Source organism: Pituophis catenifer, unplaced genomic scaffold, assembly GCF_029215685.1.
Source record: "Pituophis catenifer annectens isolate HBS135680 unplaced genomic scaffold, rPitCat1.0.hap2 SCAF_1, whole genome shotgun sequence".
NCBI classification, from domain to species: domain Eukaryota; kingdom Metazoa; phylum Chordata; class Lepidosauria; order Squamata; family Colubridae; genus Pituophis; species Pituophis catenifer.
In genome coordinates this window covers 72,055,421-72,080,218 of record NW_027256881.1, presented here as the reverse complement: position 1 = coordinate 72,080,218, position 24,798 = coordinate 72,055,421, and the positions used below count along the sequence as shown (strand labels likewise).

Here is a 24,798-nt window from a genome sequence, read left to right as displayed (position 1 = left end):
GCAGCTCTGGCTGGTGAGTTTCTGTTGCTAGATGGGTCCTATTGTGTTAGTTTCTGTTGCTAGATGGGTCCTATTGTGTTGCAGATGGTCCATTGACAAAGATTGGGTTTCTGCCTCTGGCCCATATACAAAAGGGGGGGAAGCAGGAAGGTGGGAGCTGCTCTGTCTTCAAAACACGTTTCTCCATTTCTCATCCAGGGAAACATACTCTGCCTTTGCAATATTTCCCAAAATATTCCATCCCTCTAGGAAAGGGGTGGGTGCTAACTTCCTACACTTCCATTTCTCACCTCAAGTTGGTAAGAAATTTGCCACAAGTATGCATGGATGGAGATTTCAGGGTCATATTGCACACTGATGCCCCAAGATGCCCTCTTTTAGTTTAGATGCTATTTAATTAACTTGGACGTCTTCCCTAATAGTTTTACCCACATTTAAAAATTACAGAATCCACTAAAGAAGGAAAGCTTTTAAGGAAAACTATTTTTCTTAAACCGATGCCTCCAAAAACCCCTTGCATGAATCCATGTATCATTCCCATTAGGCCCATGCATTGGCTGGGGCGGGAGGACGCGGCGCTGCGGGCGACTTCTTCCAGGGACAACTTTCGGAAGGCGGCTTTCACGCCCTCTCTGCCGCCCTTAAGAAATGTGGCGCCCGCAGTAACGGCTCGTGAAGGTTATCCGCGACTGGTATATTGATGACGCAAAAGAGGCGCGCCGCCGGATGAGACGAGCGCGGGGGCACGGCTCAGGTCGGGAGAACTTCTGGAGCTGGTAAGTCGCCGGGCCCGGCAGCGTTGCGCCTTTATTTCTGGCGGGGGGGGGGGGACACCAGTCTGCCGGCCTCGGGCCCCGAGAGAGGGTCTTATTTAGGGCGCTTCACAAAAGCGGAGGAGGTCTGGGCCAAAAACGGTTGCAGTGCAAACCCTTATGCACCCCACTCCCGGTTACTTCGGGACGTGGAGTCAGCGTGTCCGTTGAGTGTTGCTTGGGGGGGGTTGAGTCGCTGCGACGCTTCAATGGGAAAACTCAGGAAGGGGAGCTTTGCTTTTTTTTTTTTTTTCCCTTCCTCCCTCCCCCTTCCTTCCCCCCCCCCTCTCTGCCAAGGTGCCAACCTTGAAGAGTCAATGCAATTGATGTTCCCTGTAACTCCTCGGATAACTGTTGTGTATTCACACGGACCCATCCCTGGGCACGGGGTTAGCCTCTGAAAACTCCGTCCCATAGGACTAATTTGCAAGATTTGCTCGCCCGTTGAAAGAATATTATCCCTGGGCTGAACAAAGAGGTGGTAGTAGAGTAGGTATGAATGCATGCATGCATGCATGCGTGCCTCTGAAATTCATTCCAGGGGTCATTTGAATGGGCTTTCAGCTCTCTCTGAGATGGTTGAAGATGGCTTTGGCTAACGCGGATCTATGGCCTGGCCTCTTAAGAATGGCATGGTTTTGCAGTTTTTAGACTTTGCCCTTATGCAAAGTCACCCCATATGTAGGTGGTGACATATGTAATTCATCTTATTCAAAACTTGGTGAGACAGTCTTGCTACGTTTGGGAAAATTTTTGTTAAATGGAACAATGGAATACTGTTCCAAAATTCTTCCCTTAATGGCCCCAAGCAGCATGAACTTGTTTTTAGTGGCTCTATACTAGTTCAGGTACTTAAATGTAAATGGATCGACCTAACAAAGAAATCAGGTGATTTTTTTACATTGTTGCTTTAAATGTAGTAATTAATAGTAAAGGGATTTTTGAAGTTCAGTGTATCAGACAAATCTACTTGATGCCTTTGAGACTCACCCATTTGCAATTTTCCCCTAAATGCACTTCAAAGGTGTAGTGGTATTTATAGGCATCATACCCCCCACTCAAGCTTATTATATTCATGATAGGATCTGTCTGTGGTGGCCGCCTATTTGTAATGGGGAGGAAAGAAAAATCTTATACCACTTCTGTTGTGATCTCTTATCCACTTCTGCAATCTACTATACATTAGAGACATTCTTCTTATCCTCTTACAGTATTTTAGAAATCACTGCAGAGAAATGGTCACAATGTAGAGATTCTGTAGAAAATGAAAGGGTTAGTTATCCCCAATGAGCATAGTCATACTTTGTTTTCTCATGAAACTGAGAATTAGAGAATAAATTTATATGTTTTAAATGTAGAGGAACTGTAGACTTAATTGTGGCAGTTTAATATTTGCTCTGATTTTATTTGTGTTGATAAAACCAGGAGAAATAGATGAGATTTCTTAATCCCATTTATACTACTGACATATTAGTTTAAATATTAATACTAGTACATACATTCCTCCAAATATTGATAAAATGTAACCAAAGTGTAACTATTCTTGTTTATAGTTCAGTCCTCTGCATGTATAAATTCTATGGTTAATGTTGCTTATAGACACAAAACCATACATAAACCACAAAACAGGAAATGTCCTTTTGAATTTAGAATATTTTGCTGAGGGGTCTTTGGTTTTTTCTGAGCTTGGTTGTTTTCTTGCAGAAGTCTCATTATCCAAACTAGTAACATCATCAGTGCTTGCCCTATCTGTGTTGGTGGGAGTGGTCTTGGAGGGTCTTTGATTGAGCCCTTTAGGGAGGTATTTTGGTCTTTTTTCCTTGTGATTGGTTAAGACTTATTGTTATAGTTTCAACATCCTGGAACAAGCCAAGTCCAAAAATGCTAAAGAATTCTTAGAAGCCTGGCACACTAACAAATTGGCCATCAATATACGTAAACAACATCTACATGTGTGCAAAAGAGACAGCCAACAAGCCAAAAAGTGAACAAAAAATCCAAACACCTCCTCACCATCAATCATCACTCTGATGATCATAGATTAATACCAAGATTACCATCAGACCAACAATCAAGAAGTAAATGCCCCAATCAAGGAACTGCCAAACAAGATAACAGTAAAAAGTCCAACTAAAGAACCTCCAAGACCATTCCTACCAACAGGGCATGCCACTAAACTGAGAGCAAACTCTAGTTCTTACTATTACTGATGTTTAGTTTGAGTAATGAAACTTCTGCAAGAAAACAAGCTTAGAGGACACCAAGGACCCCTCATTTCAAGCCTAAGCTACAAATATTCTCCTTTATTGGAACATTTGCTATATTCCAATAGCATATTGGAATTTGCTATATTCCAATAGCATTTTTTTTTTTAATTTGATTTATATGCCGCCCTTCTCCGGAGACTCAGGGCGGCTTACAATGCGTTAAGCAATAGCCTTCATCCTTTTGTATATTTATACAAAGTCAGCTTATTGCCCCCACAACTGAGTCCTCAATTTACCTACCTTAGAAAGGATGGAAGGCTGAGTCAACCTTGAGCCTGGCGAGATTCGAACCTGCAGTAATTGCAGGCAGCTGGTCTTAATAACAGGGTGCTTTAGACCACTGTACTACCAAGGCTCTTATTGGAATGCTGTCACACCTTCTTGTTCACTTTTGACAGGTAGGATATTTAGATCTTATCTATTTTGGTTACAGTTATTGCAGGTAAAAATTCTTATGGAAAGAGAATTTCTTAAGTATTGATTTATGTTTTAAGATAGATTATTGAAGTTATGTGTCCAATTGAATAAGCATTAAATTTTATTTTTCATTTTCATTACTGCACTGTTAAATCATAATTCTTAAAATAAATGACTCCTCCTAGTAGTGGGAATGACCATTAGTGTAACTTGGCTTCTCTAGTGGGGATGACTAAACAAAGTACAGGATTTGTGGTTTATTTAGTGTGTGCAAATAGAAAAGTCTTGTACTACTTTTGTAACAAATTAGAATTTGATAACCATGTTCTTGATTTTTTTATAACTTGTTCTTGGTGGGAGAAAGTGACAAGGATCCTCTTTTCCATTTGTGCTAAATATACAATGAAAGGAGATTTCATGGATTCTTTATCACCTGCTAAAAGGAATACCACAAAGAGACTGACTGAACTAGTCATGGTAAGCTAGAATTCTTCTGAATACTAGCTAAGAGTGACATACAGATGAGTTATTTAATTGAACTATGTACAGTAATCCTGGTTAATTGATTCTTGTTTATTAAAGGTGTTAGAATCTTAAGAGTAGGATGGATCCACATAAGCCAATTCATGATTTGTGCAGGAATTCAAATTTAATAATCTCCAATCATTGGTTATTTAGGCTCATCTTAAAACACATTTAGTGAAGAGAATCAGCAGTTTCTCTGGGAGTCAGTTTTCCAGTTGAACTGTTCTTACTGTTAGGAAGATTTTGTAAGTCAAAAATCAGTCTTCCTATAACTTAAATCTGTTATTCTATGTGCAGTACTCTGAACTATAAGTCTTAACTTTCTTCTCTGTAGTGTACTTTCAGGTTTTTGAAGAGTAGTATTTCATTGTTTTATAGTCCTCATAGCTCCTTCAATCTCTCTTTATTAGTCTTAATTCTAGCCTTGAATCATCCTTATTATGCTTCTGTAAACCAATTTTAATCAGTCTAAATCATTCTTTAAGTGTGCTGTCCGGTATGGGTCACCTAAACTCAAAGTGGAGGTTACCTCATGCAGAATAAAGTATGTAGAACACATACTTCCATTTGGTTACTATATTTCTATAAATGCACCCTCAATATCAGGCCTGTCCAACCTATGGCCCATGGGCTGTATGTGGCTCTGGACAGTTAGTAAGATGGCTCCACAAAATCATAAACTTTTCACATTATATTATTTATATAAATTACTTGTATGTTTTATATGTGGCCCATGACAATTCCTCTTCACTTAATGCAACCCAAACAAGCCAAAATGGTGGACACCATGCTCAATATTCATTTGCCCTTTTTGCTGCTATATTTATTTCTTCTTTCTGGACTGAATCACTCTTGAGTAATTCAGCAATAGCAAAAAAATACATCTTTCAGATCACCAGTGGATCAGTGTGTTCTGGGAGTGATCGAACACCAAAGCAGACCTTTTGAGGCCAGAACAACATGTCTTGAAACAGTTACTGCTAAGAATATTTTGATATCTTATTTTACTCAACCTGTGCATTTAAGCTCTTATCAATTATTTGGAGTAAATAGGCGTTAACTTATGAGCCAGTGTTTCTTAATTTTTTTTGTAATTGAAAATTATCCGATAAAACAAACCCTCTCTCTACATTTTTGTCTTTAAAAGCATAAAACATATCTGGGAAGAAATAAGTATAGTTGCATAATCGAGGAATGACTAGGTTCCCATTCCAATGAACCCCCTTTTTTAGATATTTATCATCCTATTTCCTATTTGTACTTTTCTTTTGGAGCTGCTTGTGCAAAATCATAGTGCCACTTAACACAGCACATGTTGACTCATTGTCAGGAACTGTGCTTGAGACCTTTTTACTATAATAAGTTTTCCAAATATTAGTAGTGTGAATAGTGTCTCTTGTATGTTTCATTAAACCAGTTTTTAGCCACTAATCCATTTTTGTAAGCCATTGACTAGTCCTGAACCATGAGGAGGTGGGAGCTGAGGTGATGAACATACTCTGGCTTGGCAGGCAATAAGCTGAGGCAACAATTTGAGGCAATACGCAGGTTGGTGAATGGAGGAAGGTTGCAACAGGCCACCTCCATGAAACACGGTTCGAGAATCACTGCTATTAAATTGCTGGCACAGGGTAAAATTGAACAATATTTTGTTTTACCTGGCTTTGGATATGTTTACCTCTCCTTGATAAGATTTCTTCTTTTTAATGAGGAAACTTGCCTTATATTCTTGCTCAGGACCATATCCATTTGAATGCAAATATCCATTTGAATGCAAATATCCATTTGAATGCAAATGTTTCTTTTAAAATAAGGTGTGACTGTTCTGATTTTTCTGAGGCATTTTCTAGCTAAATGTATGCAAAGGAAATTGATGTATGCAGGGATGTAAGTGAAAGGACTAGGCAAAATCCTTTCTGTCTAGAAATTTGCCTCAAGAGAAGGTAGATGACTTTCTTGTGTGTAATAAAAAATAGGACAGAACTAATTTAAGTATTTTTAATTTACTCAGTAAGTTTTGTTTTTTCTTTTATTACCTCATCTATTTTTAGGTTATTTTGTTTGGTTTGTTCTTCTTTAATAGTTACAATGGAATATAAAAGTAACAAGCTGTGACAAGCTGATTTGCTGTTGCTTGTTATACTTCCAAAATGTAACTAAATTATTCCTTAATTCAGGGCACTACTGATGCAGGAAAAAGAAACTAAAAGTTAAATGTTTTTTCTATGTGTATAATATGCTTTGTTTTCAAAGTTGAGTCAAGTGGGTAATGTAATTTCTTTTTTTGCCCATTTTCTGGGGAAAAAGCTTGCCACAAACTCTATGTACTTTTTGCTATAATTTTAAATTTATATTGCACTAATACATTGTTTATTTAAGTGAAAGCTTCAAAGGTAAGATTTATCATTGCAGATTTTTAATTGACATTTTGTTATTTAACTATATTTATATGTAATTAATTTCTGAATCCAATGCCTGTGGTGCTGGAAACAGCAAACCTGAAAATAGTGGAAAATCTGTGGAAAATAGTTACTGCAACACAGCAGTAATATATGTCATGAATTTTACTTGAACACAGTAATGTGTGACTTTTTCTCTTTTTCAGGTCTGGAATCTTTATTTTATATACTTGATGTTTTATCAAATATGTCAATACAGACTGCAAACTAGTTTTTGGTATGCTTTAAAGAAAGCTACTTCCTTAAGGTAGATGTTGTGAAGCTTGATTTCTGGATTTAATTTCTGGAAGTAGTCCTCATTTGATTGGACACCCGATTGCTGCAATGGATCAAAACAACAGTTTGCCACCCTATGCTCAGGGTTTAGCATCCCCACAGGTAAAAATATATCAAACTAATGAACTTATTGAAAAACAAAGCTTTCAAAACAGTTTTTAGAGACCTGCAGTGTTGGATGGGTTGTGGATTCCATATTTTTTACCTTCCTTTGCTGTTTCTTTTCCTTGAATTTTAAAACAGTCGTGTTTATAACATCTGTACCTCGATACTAGATTGGTTGCTACTTGCTATGCCAGCCTCTGCAGGTTAGGACAAGTTTTGGTTAATTCTTATCTCTATCTTTTCAATGGGATCAGTGATGGATATTAAGGCAGTAAGAACCATTTATTGTTATACACTTTTCACTATTGAAACTCCTGGCATGAACAAAACAGTAATTGCTTGACAGACTAATTCCTCAAGTTTATCTGCTTGAGATATACGGACATATTTCTTGATTTTGTCCCTCTATTTTAAGGCTTTCTAACCTTACTGGAACCAGAACAGAAAGCATTTTCTCCTCCTTTATTTTTTGTATTTTTTCTAATAGTTTTTATTAAAGATTATTTTAATCAAATAAAGCTAATTCAAAAGTCTAATACAAATGTACATTAAAAAAGAAAAAAGTGAGAGAACCTCCCAAAAAACCTAAACAATAGTAAAAAGAAAAAAAAAGGAAACTTTCCCCTTCATCACCAGCAAGTATTATTAGCATTAACAGCTTATCACTTGTCTGTTACAATATAATCAAATACATCTTCATTCCATACCACAAGCCCTTTTCTATCTTCTCTAAATCTTCAGCCCTCCTTATTCAGTCAACAGAGGTCCAATAACAAATACCCAAAATACCTAATCACACAATTATATAATTCCCCTTTCCATATAGTCTGAATCCCCTAAAATCTATATTTTGCTTCATTCTGTAAAATGAGTGTTCTCTAATTGTAATCTTTAGTTCCCTCTAGTATCCGAGTTTTAAAGTTTTTTGTTTTTTCTAAAAAAAGACATCAAAACAGAAGCATTTTCCCATAGAAAATGTGGGAATTTTTTTATAAATTGATTCCAGAATGAATTTTTTATCTGAAGTCTTAGTCCATTTGTAACTTTTTAAGATCAACATTTTAATCATCTTTTTGCTCTCTCCCTCCCCTGCAAAACAAAAAGTTCCTAAACTTGCAGTTAAAGCTTCTTCTGCTAAGGATGGAAGGAAAATCATTTTGGTGCTCTAAAACTTGTGGAGGCAAGGGTCCCTAATAGCTGCAAAAGAGTTAACAATTTCCAAAAGAAATTAGAAAGAAAGTATGTGAACATACTGTCTTTTGAAAGCTGCTGACTATAGTTTGAACCAGATGGCTGTTCTTTCATCCCCCAGAGCTGTAAATCTGATGGAGACTGCTGTCTTGGGGTTTCCTTGCAAGGAGTTGCTGTCTGAAGCACTTGGGCAATCTCATATCCTCTCCTTGTCTGGAGCAGAATTATCATAGAGCCAGTTTGCTCACTAAGCTCTTCATTCCACTGCAGTTGTGAGATCCACTTTTTCTAGACCTGTTCTTCAGTTCATTTCTTCCCTGAAAATCCTTTTCACCGTTCAATTTTTGTTGCCCACTAGAATACTTTTAAATTGTGCTATTTAATTTGGCAGCAAAACCATCCATTTTCACGAACCCAATAAATTATTGGATATGTGCATAAATTGTAAATGAACAGTGTAGTGATGTCCCTTTTTCATTTAACGGGGCAGAATTCTTGCTAGCTTCAACTTTGGAAATGTTGATGTAAAGACACTGAGGATTAGCTAAAGCATATCTGGTAAAATCAAATTTTGATTGTTTCAATATTGAATTGAATACGAATTTATTAACCAGTAGGTTCCAAAATTAAAATATGGTTGCAAAAGCAGCTTGGTGAATATACATCTATGTTGTATTATATCTTGAACAAAATCCGTTGCATGGTTATTCAGAAGCAAATTGCTCTGCAATTAAACTTGCTTCCAGGATAAATGTGCATTGTATTTCAGTTGTGTTCTATGAGCCATGATGACGCAATGGTTAGAATGCAATATTGCAGGCTAATTGTGCCCACTGCCAGCAGTTCAATCCTCACCGGCTCAAGGTTGACTCAGCCTTCCATCCTTCCAAGGTTGGTAAGATGAGAACCTAGATTGTTGGGCAATATGGTGACTGAAAACTGCTTAGAGAGGGCTGTAAAGCACCATGAGGCAGTATATAAGTCTTATTGCTATTGCTATGATATCCAGAATACAGCAGCCATTCTTTAAATAATTCGATGCATTCCTAATCTTGTTCATGATAGCTCATATATATTGCAACTTTAACTTTTAAAAACTCTATTTATTTTGTAGAGTGCAATGACTCCAGGCATCCCTATTTTTAGTCCTATGATGCCCTATGGCACTGGGCTCACACCTCAACCTGCTCAGAGTACCAACAGTTTATCTATCCTGGAAGAACAACAGAGGCAGCAGCAACAACAAGCAGCAGCACAGCAGTCCACTTCACAACCAACACAAGCAGCATCTGGTCAAACCCCACAGCTCTTCCACTCACAGACTCTTACAACGGCTCCTTTACCAGGAACCACACCTCTCTACACCTCTCCCATGACTCCCATGACCCCCATAACGCCTGCCACCCCTGCTTCCGAAAGCTCTGGGATTGTACCGCAGCTGCAGTAAGTGCAGATTCCACTCTGCTCACAAATTTATTTTATTTATTATTTATTAGTCCAATTTATATGCCGCCCTTCTCCGTAGACTCAGGACAGCTTACAATGCATTATAGAATAGCCTGCATTCTTTTATGTATATACCTGCTTATTAGGGCTTTCGGCCCCCCTAAGCGGTGTTGTTCTATACAAAGCTGGCTTATTGCCCCCACAATCCGGGTCCTCAATTTACCTACCTCAAAAGGATGGAAGGTTGAGTCAACCTTGAGCCTGGTGAGATTTGAACTCGCACTAATTGCAGGCAGCTGGCAGCTAAGTGCTAGCACTTAACAGCACTTAGTCTGCTGTACCACAGAGGCTCTTAATCCTGTACAGGTAGTCCTCGACTTAACAGCAGTTCATTTAGTGACCTTTCAAAGTTACAGTGACAGCAAAAAAAGTGACTTATGAATGTTTTTCACCGTTACGGCTGTCGCAGCATCCCCATGATCATGTGACCAAAATTCAGATGCTTGGCAACTGGTTCATATTTATGACCGTTGCTGTGTCCCAAGGTCACATGATCTCCTTATTGCAACCTTCTGACCAGCAGAGTCAATGGGGAATCCAGATTCATTTAACAACTGTATGACTAACTAAACAAATGCAACCATTCACTTAACAACTGTGGCGAAAAAGAAGTTGTAAAATGGGACAAACTCACTTAACAAATGTTTCACTTAGCAACATAAATGTTCTGCTCAATTGTGGTCGTAACTCAAGGATTAGAGCAAGGTTGGCAAGCTGCATTCTTGAGTTCATGCTGCCAAGTGGCTATGTTTCAATTGCATATGTTGCTGTGTTGAATGCTTGACAAGGCCTTTGAAAACAGGTACCTTGCAGGCATTTATTCAGAATGTCAGTGCATTAACTTGGATTTAAAAATACTTTCTTTCAGTTGTTTAAATTTTCTTTGATGTCTCTGAGGATTTTTAAGTTTAGATTTTTACTGGTATTGTGGCTTGTAACTAGTGCTCACATGGTTTCTTTTGTAATCAGTTTTTGTAGAGTGTCTTTATTTGAAGCTTTTAAGATTACCTAACATATCTCTTAAATTCTCTCCAGGAATATTGTGTCTACAGTAAATCTTGGTTGCAAACTTGACCTCAAAACCATTGCCCTTCGTGCTCGAAATGCTGAATACAATCCCAAGGTAAGATATAATGGAGAGGTGACAATTAATGTTACATTAATCAATGATGATTGTTTGCTATTTTTGCTTTTGATAGTTTACGTGACTTGCTTGCAAAGGAGATTTCTGAGTATGCTTTTTAAATGTAACCAAGAGAAAGATCTTTGGGGCTGCAATAGTAACCTTAAAGAACAATGCCTCTGTGCATTCATGTTGTGTCAAACCATTTTATACTAAAAACTTTGCAAAATATATAAGCATTTGTTGGGATATACAGTAGTTTTGGTAAAATAAAAGGTAAAATTTGACAGAAGTACTAAATCCCATTTCTAGTTGGCCATCAAGAATGGTTTACAAAGCTGGCTGTGTTCATACCTCATGCCAAGCAACCTACATTGTGACTTTCCCTTTTGGTAGTAATTGTGGAAAGACGATCTTGTTAACCCTCTTGTAAAAGAAGGCATAGAAACAAGGGCAAAGCTTTGCAATTAAACAAAAATTTTACAAAGTAATGGAATATTACATGAAAACAATAAGTAATTGTTTTCATTTAAGCATTCCTAAAGCAGCCTCTTCCAGAATTAATTTGATGAAAAAGTACTATCTATTCTACTTGAATTCAAACCAAACTTAACAGCAATGTTTTGGCTATCAAGTTTGAGAAATGTGTTCTCCATAAACGAACAAAAGGAATTAATATATTCATTGTATTACATTGTACTGTATTTGTAACTGTAGATGTTTTTATATTTTTTTGAAGTGAAGAATGGAGATTAATGCAACTTCAGTTTACTAATTAATGTACGTTTAGGGATTTTTGTTGTTGTACCTTAGTTATAAAAATGTTTGTTCTTTGTGTTTCAGCGTTTTGCTGCTGTAATTATGAGAATTAGAGAGCCACGTACCACAGCTCTCATATTCAGCTCTGGAAAAATGGTGTGCACAGGAGCTAAAAGGTATGCAAGCCGAAGCAATTGTTTGCAGCATTTAACTTATTAGCATTTGGCCCAACAGATATGGCCATTTGACACAGGTAATCTGTTAAAAGCCAGCTAATAGGTATGTAATTTACAAACTCTATGTATATCATTCAGAGTTTCCTTGATGAAATACAATGCATCTTATATTTTTTTCAGTGAAGAGCAGTCTAGGCTGGCTGCAAGAAAGTATGCTAGAGTTGTACAGAAGTTGGGCTTTCCTGCAAAATTCTTGGATTTTAAAATTCAAAATATGGTTGGCAGTTGTGATGTAAAATTCCCTATCAGACTTGAGGGATTGGTTCTTACGCATCAACAGTTTAGCAGGTAGGCCAAAAAATTATGTTATCTTAAATGCATATTGAAAATATTTTCCTTTATGTTTCTCGGTTTTATTTAAAATGTCTTATAGTTGTTTTGGGTCATTTATATACTTCTTTGAATGCAAAAGAGGGGCAGCCATAGGCAATTCTGATATATCTTTGATGTATAGATAATTTCAAACAATTTTAAATTTGTATAACATTCTGTGCTCAATTCTTCAATACTGAAACAAAAAAGCTTTTTTATTTGAACAAAAAATTGATCATCTGTTGATATGTGTTGGTGTAATATGTATTAGTGTAATTTAAATCCTTAAGAGTAGTAATGGAAAGTAGATGAGATACATTGCTACTTGAGCAACTCTAAAAGTGAAAACTGAATTTCACACAGTATAGAATTGGAAATAGTTCAATAATTCTTATGTGCAGCTTAGTATATTTTTGCCTGAAAGTTTTGTATTGAGAAATTAGCACTAATAATGAAAAAGTACAGATAGACCCTGGGGTACGTAAGATATGACATAATATCATCCCAGTTTAATCCACATGTGGCAGAAGGAAAAAACGCATTTCTATTCTGAGCAAATACTTTGATCAATCTACATTAGCTTTACATTTTGCTTACATTTAACTTTTCTTTCAGTTACGAACCAGAATTGTTTCCTGGTTTAATCTACAGAATGATCAAACCAAGAATTGTACTGCTCATATTTGTTTCTGGAAAGGTAGTTTTAACAGGTAAGCCATATTTGAAATTACTGTGCAAACAGAAAAGTACCCAACAGAGATTTCAAATAGCTAATTAACAAATACAAATATATTAATGAATTCATGTGTGCCTTTTTTGTACTTTATTATAATATACTATTTTTTTTACCTGAATATTTTTATTTGTCCTGTAGTGTTAACATGTTGCAGCAATTAAATGTGTTAATATGCCTTTAAAGACCATTCAGAAAATACACTTGGTACAAAATACAGCCATGTCACTTGCTAATTGGTGTTGGATGCAGTAAACATACCACACTTGTGCTACAGGCCCAGTCTTGGCTGCCTATAGGTTTCCAGGTGCAATTTAGAATGCAAGCTTTGTCTGATGAAGTCCTATATGGCTGCGTGCTGCAGGGCCTGTGGGACTGCCTCTTTCAACAGAATCCGATTGTTGGTAGCTCCACATTACCATGGAATTGAGAAGGAAATGCTTTTCTGCTATGGCTTGTTTTGTGGAATAGACTTCGACTACCTGGTTCGGAGATTAAGCAGATTAAAAAGCCTTCCAGAGGGCTTTTTAACTAGCACCCTAGGAATTGTTCATATTGCCCCAGTTTAAAATAAATGTTAAGTATTGTTTTATCACCAGATAGTGATGACGAGGGCATGGGTTACTGCCAAAGGTCCTCCTATGGAATCCAGCTCTACCTGCTGAGCAAAAGCTCTATGAATTTGGTGCACAGGTTTGAATTATGAGCAATTTCCACATATACAATTTGTTAATGCTTTCTTAAGAAAATTAGAAAACTAATGATAATGGTAGCCATAGAATCTCTGAACGTAGTGGTTAAATATACTCCTCTTTCTTTTTAGGTGCAAAAGTCAGAGGTGAAATTTATGAAGCATTTGAAAATATTTATCCTATTTTAAAAGGATTCAGAAAAACAACGTAACAGTTCCATGTGCTTATTCATGAACCCGGAGCACATTTTTAAAGGTATTGATTATGGCACAGCAGTAACACACACATCAGGACTTGGAATATTTTCCCAGATAGTGCCTCTTTCCCTGTTTTTCATGGGAAGGGAACATATCATTGTGTGTTTCGTCTGCACTAAGTTACTGTGCATTGCTTCACCGTGTTCTCACACAAGAAAAACTGAGCTTATTTATATTTATGGCTCTTAAAATGGCTAATTTTTAAAATCTGAGAGTCTTATGCTGACAAGCTGGCTAAACTGTATTATCCAACATTTAAAACTCTGGGGTTACTTACAGTATTCTTTCAACCGTGGATTTTATAATCAGAAACGTTAATTTTATGCTTTTAGACCTACTTCCACATTCCCTACATTTCCAGTGTTCAGCAGGACAGAAACTTTGCTAGTGAAGACAGATGGCTGTATATATTTCTCATTTTGTGAAGCAATTCTAAATGTATAATTACTTGACTAAATAATTTGAATAGTAAAATTTGTGGTCAAACTTTGCTTTTGCTGTTTTAATGTGCTAACTGCATGCATATAGCTAAAATAACTTGATTTTTATAAGATTTTTATTAACAATCCAGTATTAAAATAATGTTTTGCCATTTCAGTTATTTTTGTGTTGTTTCTTAATAGTGTCTTAGTTTCAGGTCCTTATCTCCAAGAGGACTTACAGCTACAGTATAACATTTTTCCCTCCAGTATTAAGAGGAAGAATGGGTTAATGATAGAAATAGCTTGTTTCCAATTGGTTTTTTCCATTATCAAAAACAAACAAAAAAAAATCATGAAGCAGACCAGGTGCTGTAGTAGAAGGGAAATGAATTCTGTATATATAAAGATATCATGTCAACATATCCCACCCGCACTACTGTATTCCTACTAGGTAGGGGTGGAGAGTGATTTATATATATTTAAGTACAAAAGAAAAAAACATTTCTTCCTCATCCCTCCTCCTCTATAAAGCTAGTAGGTGAATTTCAGATATAATTTCTCTTCACCTTCCTTCCCTTCCCTTCCCTCCCTCCTTCTCTTAGAATGGCCAAGGAGAGGTTGAGCCATTCAATACCAAAATGACAAGACTTTGCCTCCATCATTATTTTTAGTATGAACTGATCAGTAATTTCAATAAATGAGTGATTTCAGACCACAGCCAATGAAAGGATGGGACAGACTGTATTCAGAAATATACATAGCAGCTTATTTTCATTTTTTTTATTGAATTACATTGCAAATTATCATGGAAACTTTGAACTCAAAAGTAAAGCTTCCTATCTATTTGCACTTCAAGACTCATCCCATTGGTTTATTTCCACCGCAGTGACAAATATCCACTATTCATTTTATGACTTGTCAACTACAAGCCAACCAATTTCTTAATGAAAACAACCTTTTCTAACAGGATGAATGTGAAAATTCTAGACTCTTGAATGAGTGGATGTCTTCTCAGATATGAACAGCATATTCCAACCAACATGCTGAAGAATATTAGTTTAAAAAATTGCTTGCTTTGCTTTTTTACTAACCTGTATGTTTCAAAGATGCTAATCTTTTATTTCCATTTCTCATCAAAGAAACTAAAGAATCAGTTCTTGGATGGGATGATCTCACTATAGTGTTCCATAGTTATATAATGGAATAAACTATGAATTCCATATTTCGAATTTCATTCTATACCTGGTTTTCCCAAAGCTTTCCTGGTTTGTTAAATTATATTTCAAAGTAATTAGTCCTTTGAACCAGACTATATTACCATTACCGTGTTTCCTCCAAATAAGACCCGGTCTTAAATTAATTTTTGCTCCAAAAGACGCATTATGGCTTATTTTCTGGTTAGGTCTTACTTTGGGGAAAATACAATACCAAATGCCTCCGTCTGCTGACAATCTTAACGGGGGTTTATTTTTGGAGTAGGGTAGGGCTTATATTATGAGCATTCTGAAAAATCATGCTAGGGGTTATTTTCCTGTTGGGTGTTATTTACAGGGAAACAGGGTACTTACATTCTACTTCAGGATATATATCATTCTAAGGCAGCATCCAAAATGAGCACAATGAAAAATAAGTGATGAGGATCTTGCCCAAAATGCAACTGATGGTAATGGTTATGGGACAGGAGCAAATTCACCTACAGCAAATTCTGACAGGCTCTTAAGATCCTTCACCAAGGGTGGCAGTGGGAATGGTCTCAGGAATGAGTGGAGGAAAATAAATAGTGGAAACAACAATTCATTTCTCACTTGATTGTTTATTATAGTGAATGTATCACATCATGTCTATCATGATTTGATTTTTTTCACTTCAAAGTTCTAGTAAAATGATCACCTCTCTAGTCTCATGGCGATCATTGTTATCAGCTTGAATATAAAAGGTGAGAAAAAATTATGATACGGAAGAAAATTATCTCACTGTTTAAGCTTTGCAGAAATTAAACAGAATTGGAAATGTCCTGCTTCCAGATGAACTCTTCAGCGTAGTGGTTTCCTAGATCACAATTCACAGCACATGTGTAGATAGCCAGTGTTCCCCAGTCAATGCTTTCTCCAAGACTGTCAACGTTTAAGTGAGCTAGAAGCTGTGGCATCACCTTAAACAGACAAGATACTTTAAGTGAGCTTTTAAAACTAAGCAGTCAAATCACTTTAATCTATAACTAGAAAGCTCAGTGTATTATTGTATTATCAATTTTTTAAAACATCCAAGAGAAAAGTAGACAAACAAAGAAATTGTGTTAAAAAGCAGCTTTATGGCCTTTTATGTGCAGTCCTGCCAAACGTCCATACCTGGAATTCAAATACTCTTTTACTACCACATTGACAGTTGGGAATATCTGGGTCCTGAGGAACATTTAACCCTGAAATCCAGATGGGCCCTTCTCCATTTCTGCAGTATCTGATAACCTGAAAATAAAATTATGTTGATTTTGTAGGAGTATATATCATACGAACTAAGAAATTCTTCTTCCCTTTTTCAATTGACAGAAGTATCTTGTATTAAATGCTGATTTCTATGTACCATGTAATTACTTAAAGTGCAGGATTGTATGAAGCATGCTTCCACTAAAGTGATTATCATCTTGGTAGTTTCCCCCCCAAACCTGTTCCATAAGCCATTGTAAAGGGTTAATAAGTGCATCACCATCTTGCATTCTATCCTTCTATGTGCAGAGCTTAACAATGACGTGAATATGGAGCCTCTACTATTAACTATAAAAGCCATATTTTGAAGCTCAGGCTTTTTGGGTTTCAAATTCCAATTTTGGCAAATGGAAATGACAACCAGTCCAAGACTGCATGATTCCCTTTTTTGGTTAAGACATAGCTGAAGGATGAGGCATAATATGCACACATTTGTTAATGTTTTACATTGATTTAGTATGTTGTGGCCTTTGTCTTACTAGCATTTCCATGCAGAACGGTACTAATGGCTCAATTTGCAACATCCAACTCTTTTAAGTTTCATTTAATTTGTTGCTAGTCTCCCATCTAAATATTTTGGTAGCATGAAGTACAAAATTAATTCAAAGTGACAAAATTCTGGGCTGGATTATTCATATCCAATTCCCATAGTAATACATCAGTATAAAGCATGAATGGACACGAAAAATACATTTAAAACACCTGTTCTGGTTCCAAAGATATTCTTTCTTTGAATATTTGAAAAATTCTATCTTCCGGAGTTTCATGTTTTGCCATCATCTCCAAGGACATGTCCTCTAATAATTCAGAAGCTTCATCTGGGGAAAAAAATACAGTATTTAAGTTGTAATGTTGAAATATTGTTAAAAAATGATTTTGGCTCAGTCTCTAAGGGATGAGTCAGTATTCGTGCAATTTGATTTAAAAAAAAAAAAACTATCAACAACGAAAAAGATTGTGTCCATCTTAGAAGCTTGCAAAAAAAAAAAGGAGAGAATGAGATCTGTGTTGTGGAGAGCCAGACTGCTAATTGATGTTACAAGACTCTTCTCTTTTCATCTGAACTGGAATAGGAGAATTTGGTGGTACTTTTTTAAAACCAATGCTAAATCCATTTTACAACTTCTGTTACAGTGGTATCTACTTTCAATGTCAAAATGAGAGGAAAATGAATCAGACGTTTTTAGCAATTACACTCCAACACATTTCTGACACAACATACTTATATGTCAGAACTGTATTGGAGTGTAATTCCAGAGTCTGAGGCTACTTTTAAGCAAAGTCTAAGTAAAAAATTTTTTTTTGAAAAAAAGCTGTCATTTGGAAGCTGAAGGGCAGATCTATACATTCTTTAAGATATACTTCAATTTAAAATAAACATTTAAAAAACAGCATTGAAACATAGACTCATTCATATTTCTTACTAGATTACCTGTTGTTGTGTCCTCATTTTTGCCTAAATCTTCCTGCTCTGTATCATTGACAATAGCAGAATCCAACTCCTCATGTTCTCTTACAATTTCATACTCGGGGAACAGAAATTTATGATCCGGAATTACATCTTCTATAAAACAAGAAGCCAATTATTCATTTACTTTCTCCTAAATTTTATTATTATACAATTGTCAGAGGGTGGAGAAAAGGCAGGAATTTTCCAGACAACCCCCATTCTCCATTTACAATGATATTGACTATATACTATGGCTTTATTTTAACAGTACAGATACAGCCTTAAACAAAAAAAATTCAAATAGAATTTTCACATATCTATTCCACTCCCTCTTTCAGCTACATTTTGTGCTTTCACTTCTTGGCTCGCTTGTATCCCAGGGAAGTTAATGAGAACAGGGAAAAATGACTTGATTGTAGCATCTTTGTGAAGCTGTCTTTGCTAATCTGGTCTCCAAAAATGACAACCCTTTCTACCAAATAGTTTGTTTCTCAGTTCTCTGAGTCCTGCTTACTCCTCCCTGACACAACTGTCAATCCATACCACCTAGAATGATGTGTGAGCTCCAGAGAGCCAAATCAACCCTTTTAAAAAGCCCCATAGTATACATGTTTAATTGAACAATGGATTGATGTTTTAAAGAATGACAATTCTTCCAAAAAGCTTTAAAGCAAACTACTGTTTTGGCTAAAACTCCCAAATAAACAACCAAAGGGCATAATTGGGGAAGCAGCAAATAGGGCCCTATAGCATGGCAGGGCCAACTGGAGCTGACAATGCTAACCCTAGCATTTTTGCTTTTAAAAAAGAATAACATTAAACAAAATAATATTTATAAAACCACCAGCTAAGCCATTAGCTAGGCACATAGATAACTCTGTTCATTATTTTTCCTTTAGAAATCTTTTAAAGAACACGGTGCTTCTTTAAGAAAAATACCAACAGAGGGCATTAAAAGGGCATTGCCATATAAAATTATTAATCCTCTTCCAATTCTTTAGAACTACTAACATAGAAAATAAACTCTTACAATGAGTGCTAATGCACACAAATCAAGGGACTATATCTTCCAACATAACATTCTTTTTAAAAAAAATATTTTTATTCAACATTTTTAACCTTTAAAATCACAATTACACTATTACAGCTTTCCGTTATTGGTCAACATAACATTCTTATATTTATTATATTCTATATTATTATTTTGGTGCACTCTTATGGTTCAAGAGTTTTTCTAGCTACCTACCAGGCTGCAAACATGATACCTTATGTCCTGCTTTCCAATCTTTGATCTGATGGTCTTTACTACAATAATGAGCCTTATGACATTTGGAACATGTGCTGGGTCCCAAACAACCACAAACTCTGCAAAGCATAGCTCCGCATTTTAGCTGCAGATTCACAGAAGGTAACTCTTCCAAAGGTGGCTCTTCAGGCGGTGGATTATAAGAATAAGTATCATTCTTTCTTGGAAGCTGATTCCTAAAAACTTAAATGAGGGGGAAAAATTATTATCTAACAAAAATAAGCATGACATACTACTCTTATGTAATTCTAGTTTAGTCTCTGCCCACAATGTGCCAAAACAATACACTGGGATGCCATGGGATTAACCTTTGTGCATTCTATTTAATTCTTGAAGGTCTTATAGAAAAATATTGTCAAGAATATAGAATAATAGAATAGGCAGCATATAAATGAAATGTTTTGCCACACTAATATTTATTTCATTCACTTCCTTGCTACATTTTTACATAGAGTTTTGTATTGCCCTGAAACGTCTGTCTCCTATCTTCCTCTGCTCAAAGCCAGAATCATCTTTAGTACATCCTTTTGGCAAGATCATGCAGAAGGCGAGATCTGTAGCATGGTTGGTGATAGCCTTGGGAGAGCCAGCTGAATGAAGAAACTGCATTCTTTGAGGGGGCTGGCCAAAATTTTTGGTAAACAATCCAAAAGAAGCAGGTTGTGGATGCTCCACTGTTTAAGAAAGCTTGGGCAGCTGACAGAACATGTGATCATGTTCCTTTATGAAAAAGTTGCTAGGTGGCACTTCAAAGAACTCCTTTAAAACTTTGCAGAGACATATCAACTGCTCTTTTGGACGTTCAATATATAACCAAGACATACTTTCACACAATTATTTATATTATTTATATATTGGTATATGCAGTGTAGTAGTTATATTACAAGGCAACAGTTTTATGGGTGCTTAACTTTTAATACATGAACTGTGTCCTGTTTCAGACAATTCACTTCTGGAAAGGCAAAGTGAAATGGTCCGGGAGAAAAATAAATGATCCAGAGTGTTTAGGAATCACCTCTGCAATGAGACATTGGACCCATTTCTATAAACCTGATTTAGTAAATGTTTATGAATTAACCCCAAAAGAGATCATGATAATCCACTGTTGTACCTGAAGAGCTGCAGTAGCCTCCTTTAATATGCTCATAGTGACCTAACTCAATAGTCTATCCTGGAGTTCAGAAAAAAAGCCATATTTTATTAGAAAAAGGGTGGTAGAAATGCTTTGCATATATAAGGTCCACTATTAATCTCTGCGCACAAGAAGGTGAGATTCCCCAACTTGTGGGTGCTCCATCAATGGAGATTTCTAAGAAGAGGTTGAATCACACCATCTGTCTGAAATGGTACAGTCTCCTACTTGAGCTACAAAATTGAAGAAGATATAAGTTAGACTAGAAGACCTCCAAAGTCCCATCCAACTCTGTTCTTCTGTACACCATTCTGAGAACTGGCTTACCAAAACAGTCTTTTTTGCATGTTGAAACCTACAGTATCTGACTTGATTTTATTACCAGCTATTTACAAGCCACTTCCGCTTCCTTTACAGGAGGCAGCCCGCTTGCACACTCTCTGCAGATGTTTAACTAACTCCCAAGTGAACATGCAGAAGAATAGAATAGAATAGAATAGAATAGAATAGAATAGAATAGAATAGAATAGAATAGAATAGAATAGAATAGAATAGAATAGAATAGAATAGAATAGAATAGAATAGAATAGAATTTTTATTGGCCAAGTGTGATTGGACACACAAGGAATTTGTCTTAGTGCATATGCTCTCAGTGTACATAAAATAAAAGATACGTTCATCAAGAATCATTAGGTACAACACTTAATGATAGTCTTAGGGTACAAATAAGCAATCAGGAAACAATACCAATATAAATGTAAGGATACAAGCAACAAAGTTACAGTCATAAGTGGGAGGAAATGGGTGATGGGAACGATGAGATTATTAATAGTAGTGCAGATTTAGTAACTAGTTTGACAGTGTTGAGGGAATTATTTGTTTAGCAGATGCTATACATGCATGCATGTATGCATACATACACACACACGCCTGCGCGTGGAACGCTCGAGCTGTGTCGTCCCAATCGGGGTTTGCGGGCCCACCCCCGACTCTTTCTCGGGTGGGACTCTTGCAAAGGACGATTCCCCACCCACGTGCAGCACCCCCTCACCTCTCAGGCTGCCCGGGGCTGGGCCGGCGGAGCGGTAGCAAGAAGGCTGGCGGCAGCCGAAGAGGAAGAGGCTCCTGTGGAAGGCCTCGGCACGCTCTTGCACCGGCGCGTAGAGTTGCAAGAGGAAAGCGCACGGCTGCCCGCACACGCCGCACCGCAGCTCGGAGGGCCCCGGCAACCCGGCTTCGCCCAGCCAAGCCGGCCTGCCTCCGACCTTGCAAGGGAATTGGTCACTGCGCAGCCGCCAAGGTGCCGCTTCTTCCACGAAGCCCAACTCGACCTGGTGCGAGCACATTCTTTTCTTTTCTTTTTTTTTTAAGCAATCGGCGGCGGCGGCAGCAGCAGAAGATCCTAGAAGCGGCGGAAGATGTCAGCAGCCGGGCGAGAGGAGCGAGCGCCTCTAGCGGGGCGGCGGCTTCTCTGTCACGGTCCCGCTGCACTTCGCAGTCGGTTCCCAAGTTCAGCATGTAGCAAGTGTGGGCAACGATGGCCATTTTACGACCTGTGGACTTCAAGTCCCAGAATTCCTGAGCCAAGCACGATTGGCTCAGGAATTCTGGGACTTGAAGTCCACAGGTCCTAAAATTGCCATAGTTCAGGGATGGGCAACTGTGGCCCTTTTACAACCTGTGGACTTCAACTCCCAGAATTCCTGAGACAGCCAAGCTGGCTCGGGAATTCTGGGAGTTGAAATCCACAGGTTGTAAAAGGGCCACAGTTGCCCACCCCTGCCATAGTTGCTCATCCCTTGGCATAGAGCAGGGGTCTCCAATCTTGGCAACTTTTAAGATTTGTGGACTTCAGCTCTCAGGATTCCTCAGCCAACTTGCTGGCTGAGGAATTCTGGGAGCTGAAGTCCACAAGTCTTAAAGTTGCCAAGATTGGAGACCCCTGGCATAGAGGAAGGCTCCACTCTGTAGTGAGAGCAGTTTCCGAATCAAACCTGACGGATAAAAAGCATGTCCCATACATTGGACTTGTGAATCGTGCAATCGGTTCGATACAGGGACTTTTGCTTTTTGATGCTCTCTTCCAAACTCGGGTAGTAGTGTAAGCAGATTTTGGAGGGGAAAGGACGACGGTCTTCTCGCTGTGAGATCAAATGCTCCTCCATTCATGCAGAGTGGATTCTTGCTGTGACTTGAGGCAGTTTTGAGGATCGTGATGAGTAATGATGAAAGTTGGGTAATGAAAGGTCTGCAAGAAAACAACCAAGCTCAGAGGGCACCAAGGACCTTGCCGTCTTTAGGATCATCCTAACACCAACTGTGTGATTTAATCAGTGTGAATTTTTTTTTGCAGTTCTCCTATTTATATCCCCATCTTTTTAAAACAACGTTTTATAGGAGAGCTGTGGTAGTCAGAGGTACCCCCACCCCAAAACAGGGAGAAGCATACTATAGTTTTTTACTATAGTAAAAGGCATGCAGTAGGCTTTCATGAACTACAGTTCACTTCATCAGACAGGTTGCTTGAGTCATAAAAAGAATTACCAGATTAGATAGATAGATAGATGATTGATAGATAGATAGATAGATAGATAGATAGATAGATAGATAGATGATAGATAGATGTTTTTCTTTCTTTTTTGTAGGTTTTATGTGTATTTCTCTCTAGCCAGGTTCCATCTACGTAAACCAAGATATTATGCAGCCCTAGTTCAGTGAAATCACAATTCACTAGTTTCTGGGCTTTTCCAGCAGACTCTTTGCTGCCCGTTGGGAGACTAAGATAGATCTATTTCGGCCTTATAAGGCCTCATCAGTTAGCCACACCCTCATCTCATGTATCCTCCCTGTAAAGGTACAATATTTGTTTTTCTTTCTTTTTCGTAGGTTTTATGTGTATTTCTCTCTAGCCAGGTTCCACCTACGTAAACCAAGATATTATGCAGGCCTAGTTCACAATCACAATTCACTAGTTTCTGGTCTGCTGGCTGCCAGAAAGAAAAAAAGCCCAGAAACTAGTGAATTGTGATTTCACTGAACTAGGGCTGCATAATATCTTGGTTTATGTAGGTGGAACCTGCAGGCTGGTGTCTTCGGCTTCGTGCTTATGCAAGGAAACCGTGATTGGAGCTGCCGTCTCTCTATAAATACTGGTGGGGAGGTGTGGGGTGCTGGCTTTGTTGCTGTGAGCGGGTTGGTTGCCTGTGTTGTTACATCTTGATTGGTTGATGGAGCTAATGCTTGCAGATTAGTCAGCTGTTTCGTAACATCCTGTGGGTGAGGTCCTTGATGTGTGCCCATTAGTCTTTTGTGTTTTAACGACCTGGATAATGGGCTGTGTGTTAACATCCTGAGTTCTAGTGTTGTGAACACATGGCAAGACCTCAAACTCGGAGCCAAACCAAAGCCCAGGATGTGGCATCACAGCCATCTGCTCAGGACATTACATTAAAAAACTCAGGATATCACAACTCAGGAAGTTAAAACTATATATATGTTTTCTTTTCTTTTCGTAGGCCTTTATGTGTATTTCTCTTTAGCCAGGTTCTTCCTACGTAAACCAAGATTTTTATGCAGCCCTAGTTCAGTGAAATCACAATTCACTAGTTTCTGGGCTTTTTTTCTTCAGGCAGCCAGCAAGCACCCTGTTGCCCTTAGTCTCCCAATGGGCAACAGGGAGCTTGCTGGCTGCCTGAAGAAAAAAAGCCCAGAAACTAATGGATTGTGATTTCACTGAACTAGGACTGCACAAAAATCTTGGTTTACGTAGGAAGAACCTGGCTAAAGAGAAATACATACATACATACATACATACATACATACATACATACATACATACATACATATCTTTCTGAGTGTAGGTGTTGCCCTTACATCTGAAGGTAAAGATGGCCATTTATTTTCCTTTTGTATGAAAAGTAAAATAATGTTTATTTACCTTTCAAATAAAGTGAGGCTAAAAGAAAGTTTTTTTCCAAGATTCAGAGGCAGGAGCCTGGCTGGCCTCTTTTATATTTGCCTTCTTACCAGTTGAAGAGCAAGGTATTGATGCCTGCAGATGCGCCCTGCCCAGTCTTTAGCATTTCAAACCTGATTCTGTGAAAGCTTCACTGTAATTCTATGTCAATTTTAAATTGTTGATGAGGAATGGAGTGATAACTGGGGAACTGAAACAGCATAGAACTTTTTGGATTTGCAGTATTTTTTTCATAAAGGACCTGGAATGTGCTACTTTTTTCTTTTTACAATATTTAAAAGTCTTGTTTACTCAAACTTATAGTGTGGGGTCTTTGGTGATCTCTGAGCTTGTTTGTTTTCTTGCAGTAATTTCATTAC

The 24,798-nt window shown here is 37.5% G+C and overlaps 2 protein-coding genes across 4 annotated transcripts; one reads left to right on the top strand and one right to left on the bottom strand.

Moving 5' to 3' along the window:
* The first annotated feature begins 744 nt into the window (after positions 1–744).
* TBP (TATA-box binding protein) lies at positions 745–14,193 on the top strand. Of its 2 annotated transcripts, XM_070951085.1 has the most exons (9): positions 745–776; positions 6,627–6,858; positions 9,167–9,495; positions 10,594–10,681; positions 11,525–11,616; positions 11,797–11,964; positions 12,604–12,698; positions 13,545–13,668; positions 14,003–14,193. In XM_070951085.1, the coding sequence occupies exons 2-8, from the start codon at positions 6,805–6,807 to the stop codon at positions 13,622–13,624; spliced, it is 906 nt and encodes a 301-aa protein (XP_070807186.1). In that variant the 5' UTR covers positions 745–776; positions 6,627–6,804; the 3' UTR covers positions 13,625–13,668; positions 14,003–14,193. The 2 variants fall into 2 exon arrangements, with proteins under 2 accessions (XP_070807186.1, XP_070807178.1); XM_070951077.1 differs by having other exon boundaries at positions 13,545–14,193.
* Positions 14,194–14,857: 664 nt separating this feature from the next.
* PDCD2 (programmed cell death 2) lies at positions 14,858–21,879 on the bottom strand. Of its 2 annotated transcripts, XM_070932582.1 has the most exons (6): positions 21,515–21,872; positions 19,272–19,514; positions 18,008–18,139; positions 17,278–17,393; positions 16,441–16,557; positions 14,858–16,244 (listed from the first exon to the last, which is right to left on the bottom strand). In XM_070932582.1, exons 1-6 carry the CDS (start codon positions 21,807–21,809, stop codon positions 16,086–16,088), a joined length of 1,062 nt encoding a protein of 353 aa, XP_070788683.1. In that variant the 5' UTR covers positions 21,810–21,872; the 3' UTR covers positions 14,858–16,085. The 2 variants fall into 2 exon arrangements, with proteins under 2 accessions (XP_070788683.1, XP_070788684.1); XM_070932583.1 differs by lacking the exon at positions 16,441–16,557 and having other exon boundaries at positions 21,515–21,879.
* Positions 21,880–24,798: the final 2,919 nt, after the last annotated feature.

Excerpts from the sequence above, each read along its gene's own strand:
- TBP (XM_070951085.1), top strand. The coding sequence starts at position 6,805 with ATGGATCAAAACAACAGTTTGCCACCCTATGCTCAGGGTTTAGCATCC. Across the intron at positions 6,859-9,166 it reads AGGGTTTAGCATCCCCACAG|AGTGCAATGACTCCAGGCAT; the intron begins GTAAAAATATAT and ends TTTATTTTGTAG. Across the intron at positions 10,682-11,524 it reads ATGCTGAATACAATCCCAAG|CGTTTTGCTGCTGTAATTAT; the intron begins GTAAGATATAAT and ends TTTGTGTTTCAG.
- PDCD2 (XM_070932582.1), bottom strand. The coding sequence starts at position 21,809 with ATGTGCTCGCACCAGGTCGAGTTGGGCTTCGTGGAAGAAGCGGCACCT. Across the intron at positions 18,140-19,271 it reads GGTATCATGTTTGCAGCCTG|AAGATGTAATTCCGGATCAT; the intron begins GTAGGTAGCTAG and ends CTTGTTTTATAG. Across the intron at positions 17,394-18,007 it reads AAATGAGGACACAACAACAG|ATGAAGCTTCTGAATTATTA; the intron begins GTAATCTAGTAA and ends TTTTTTCCCCAG.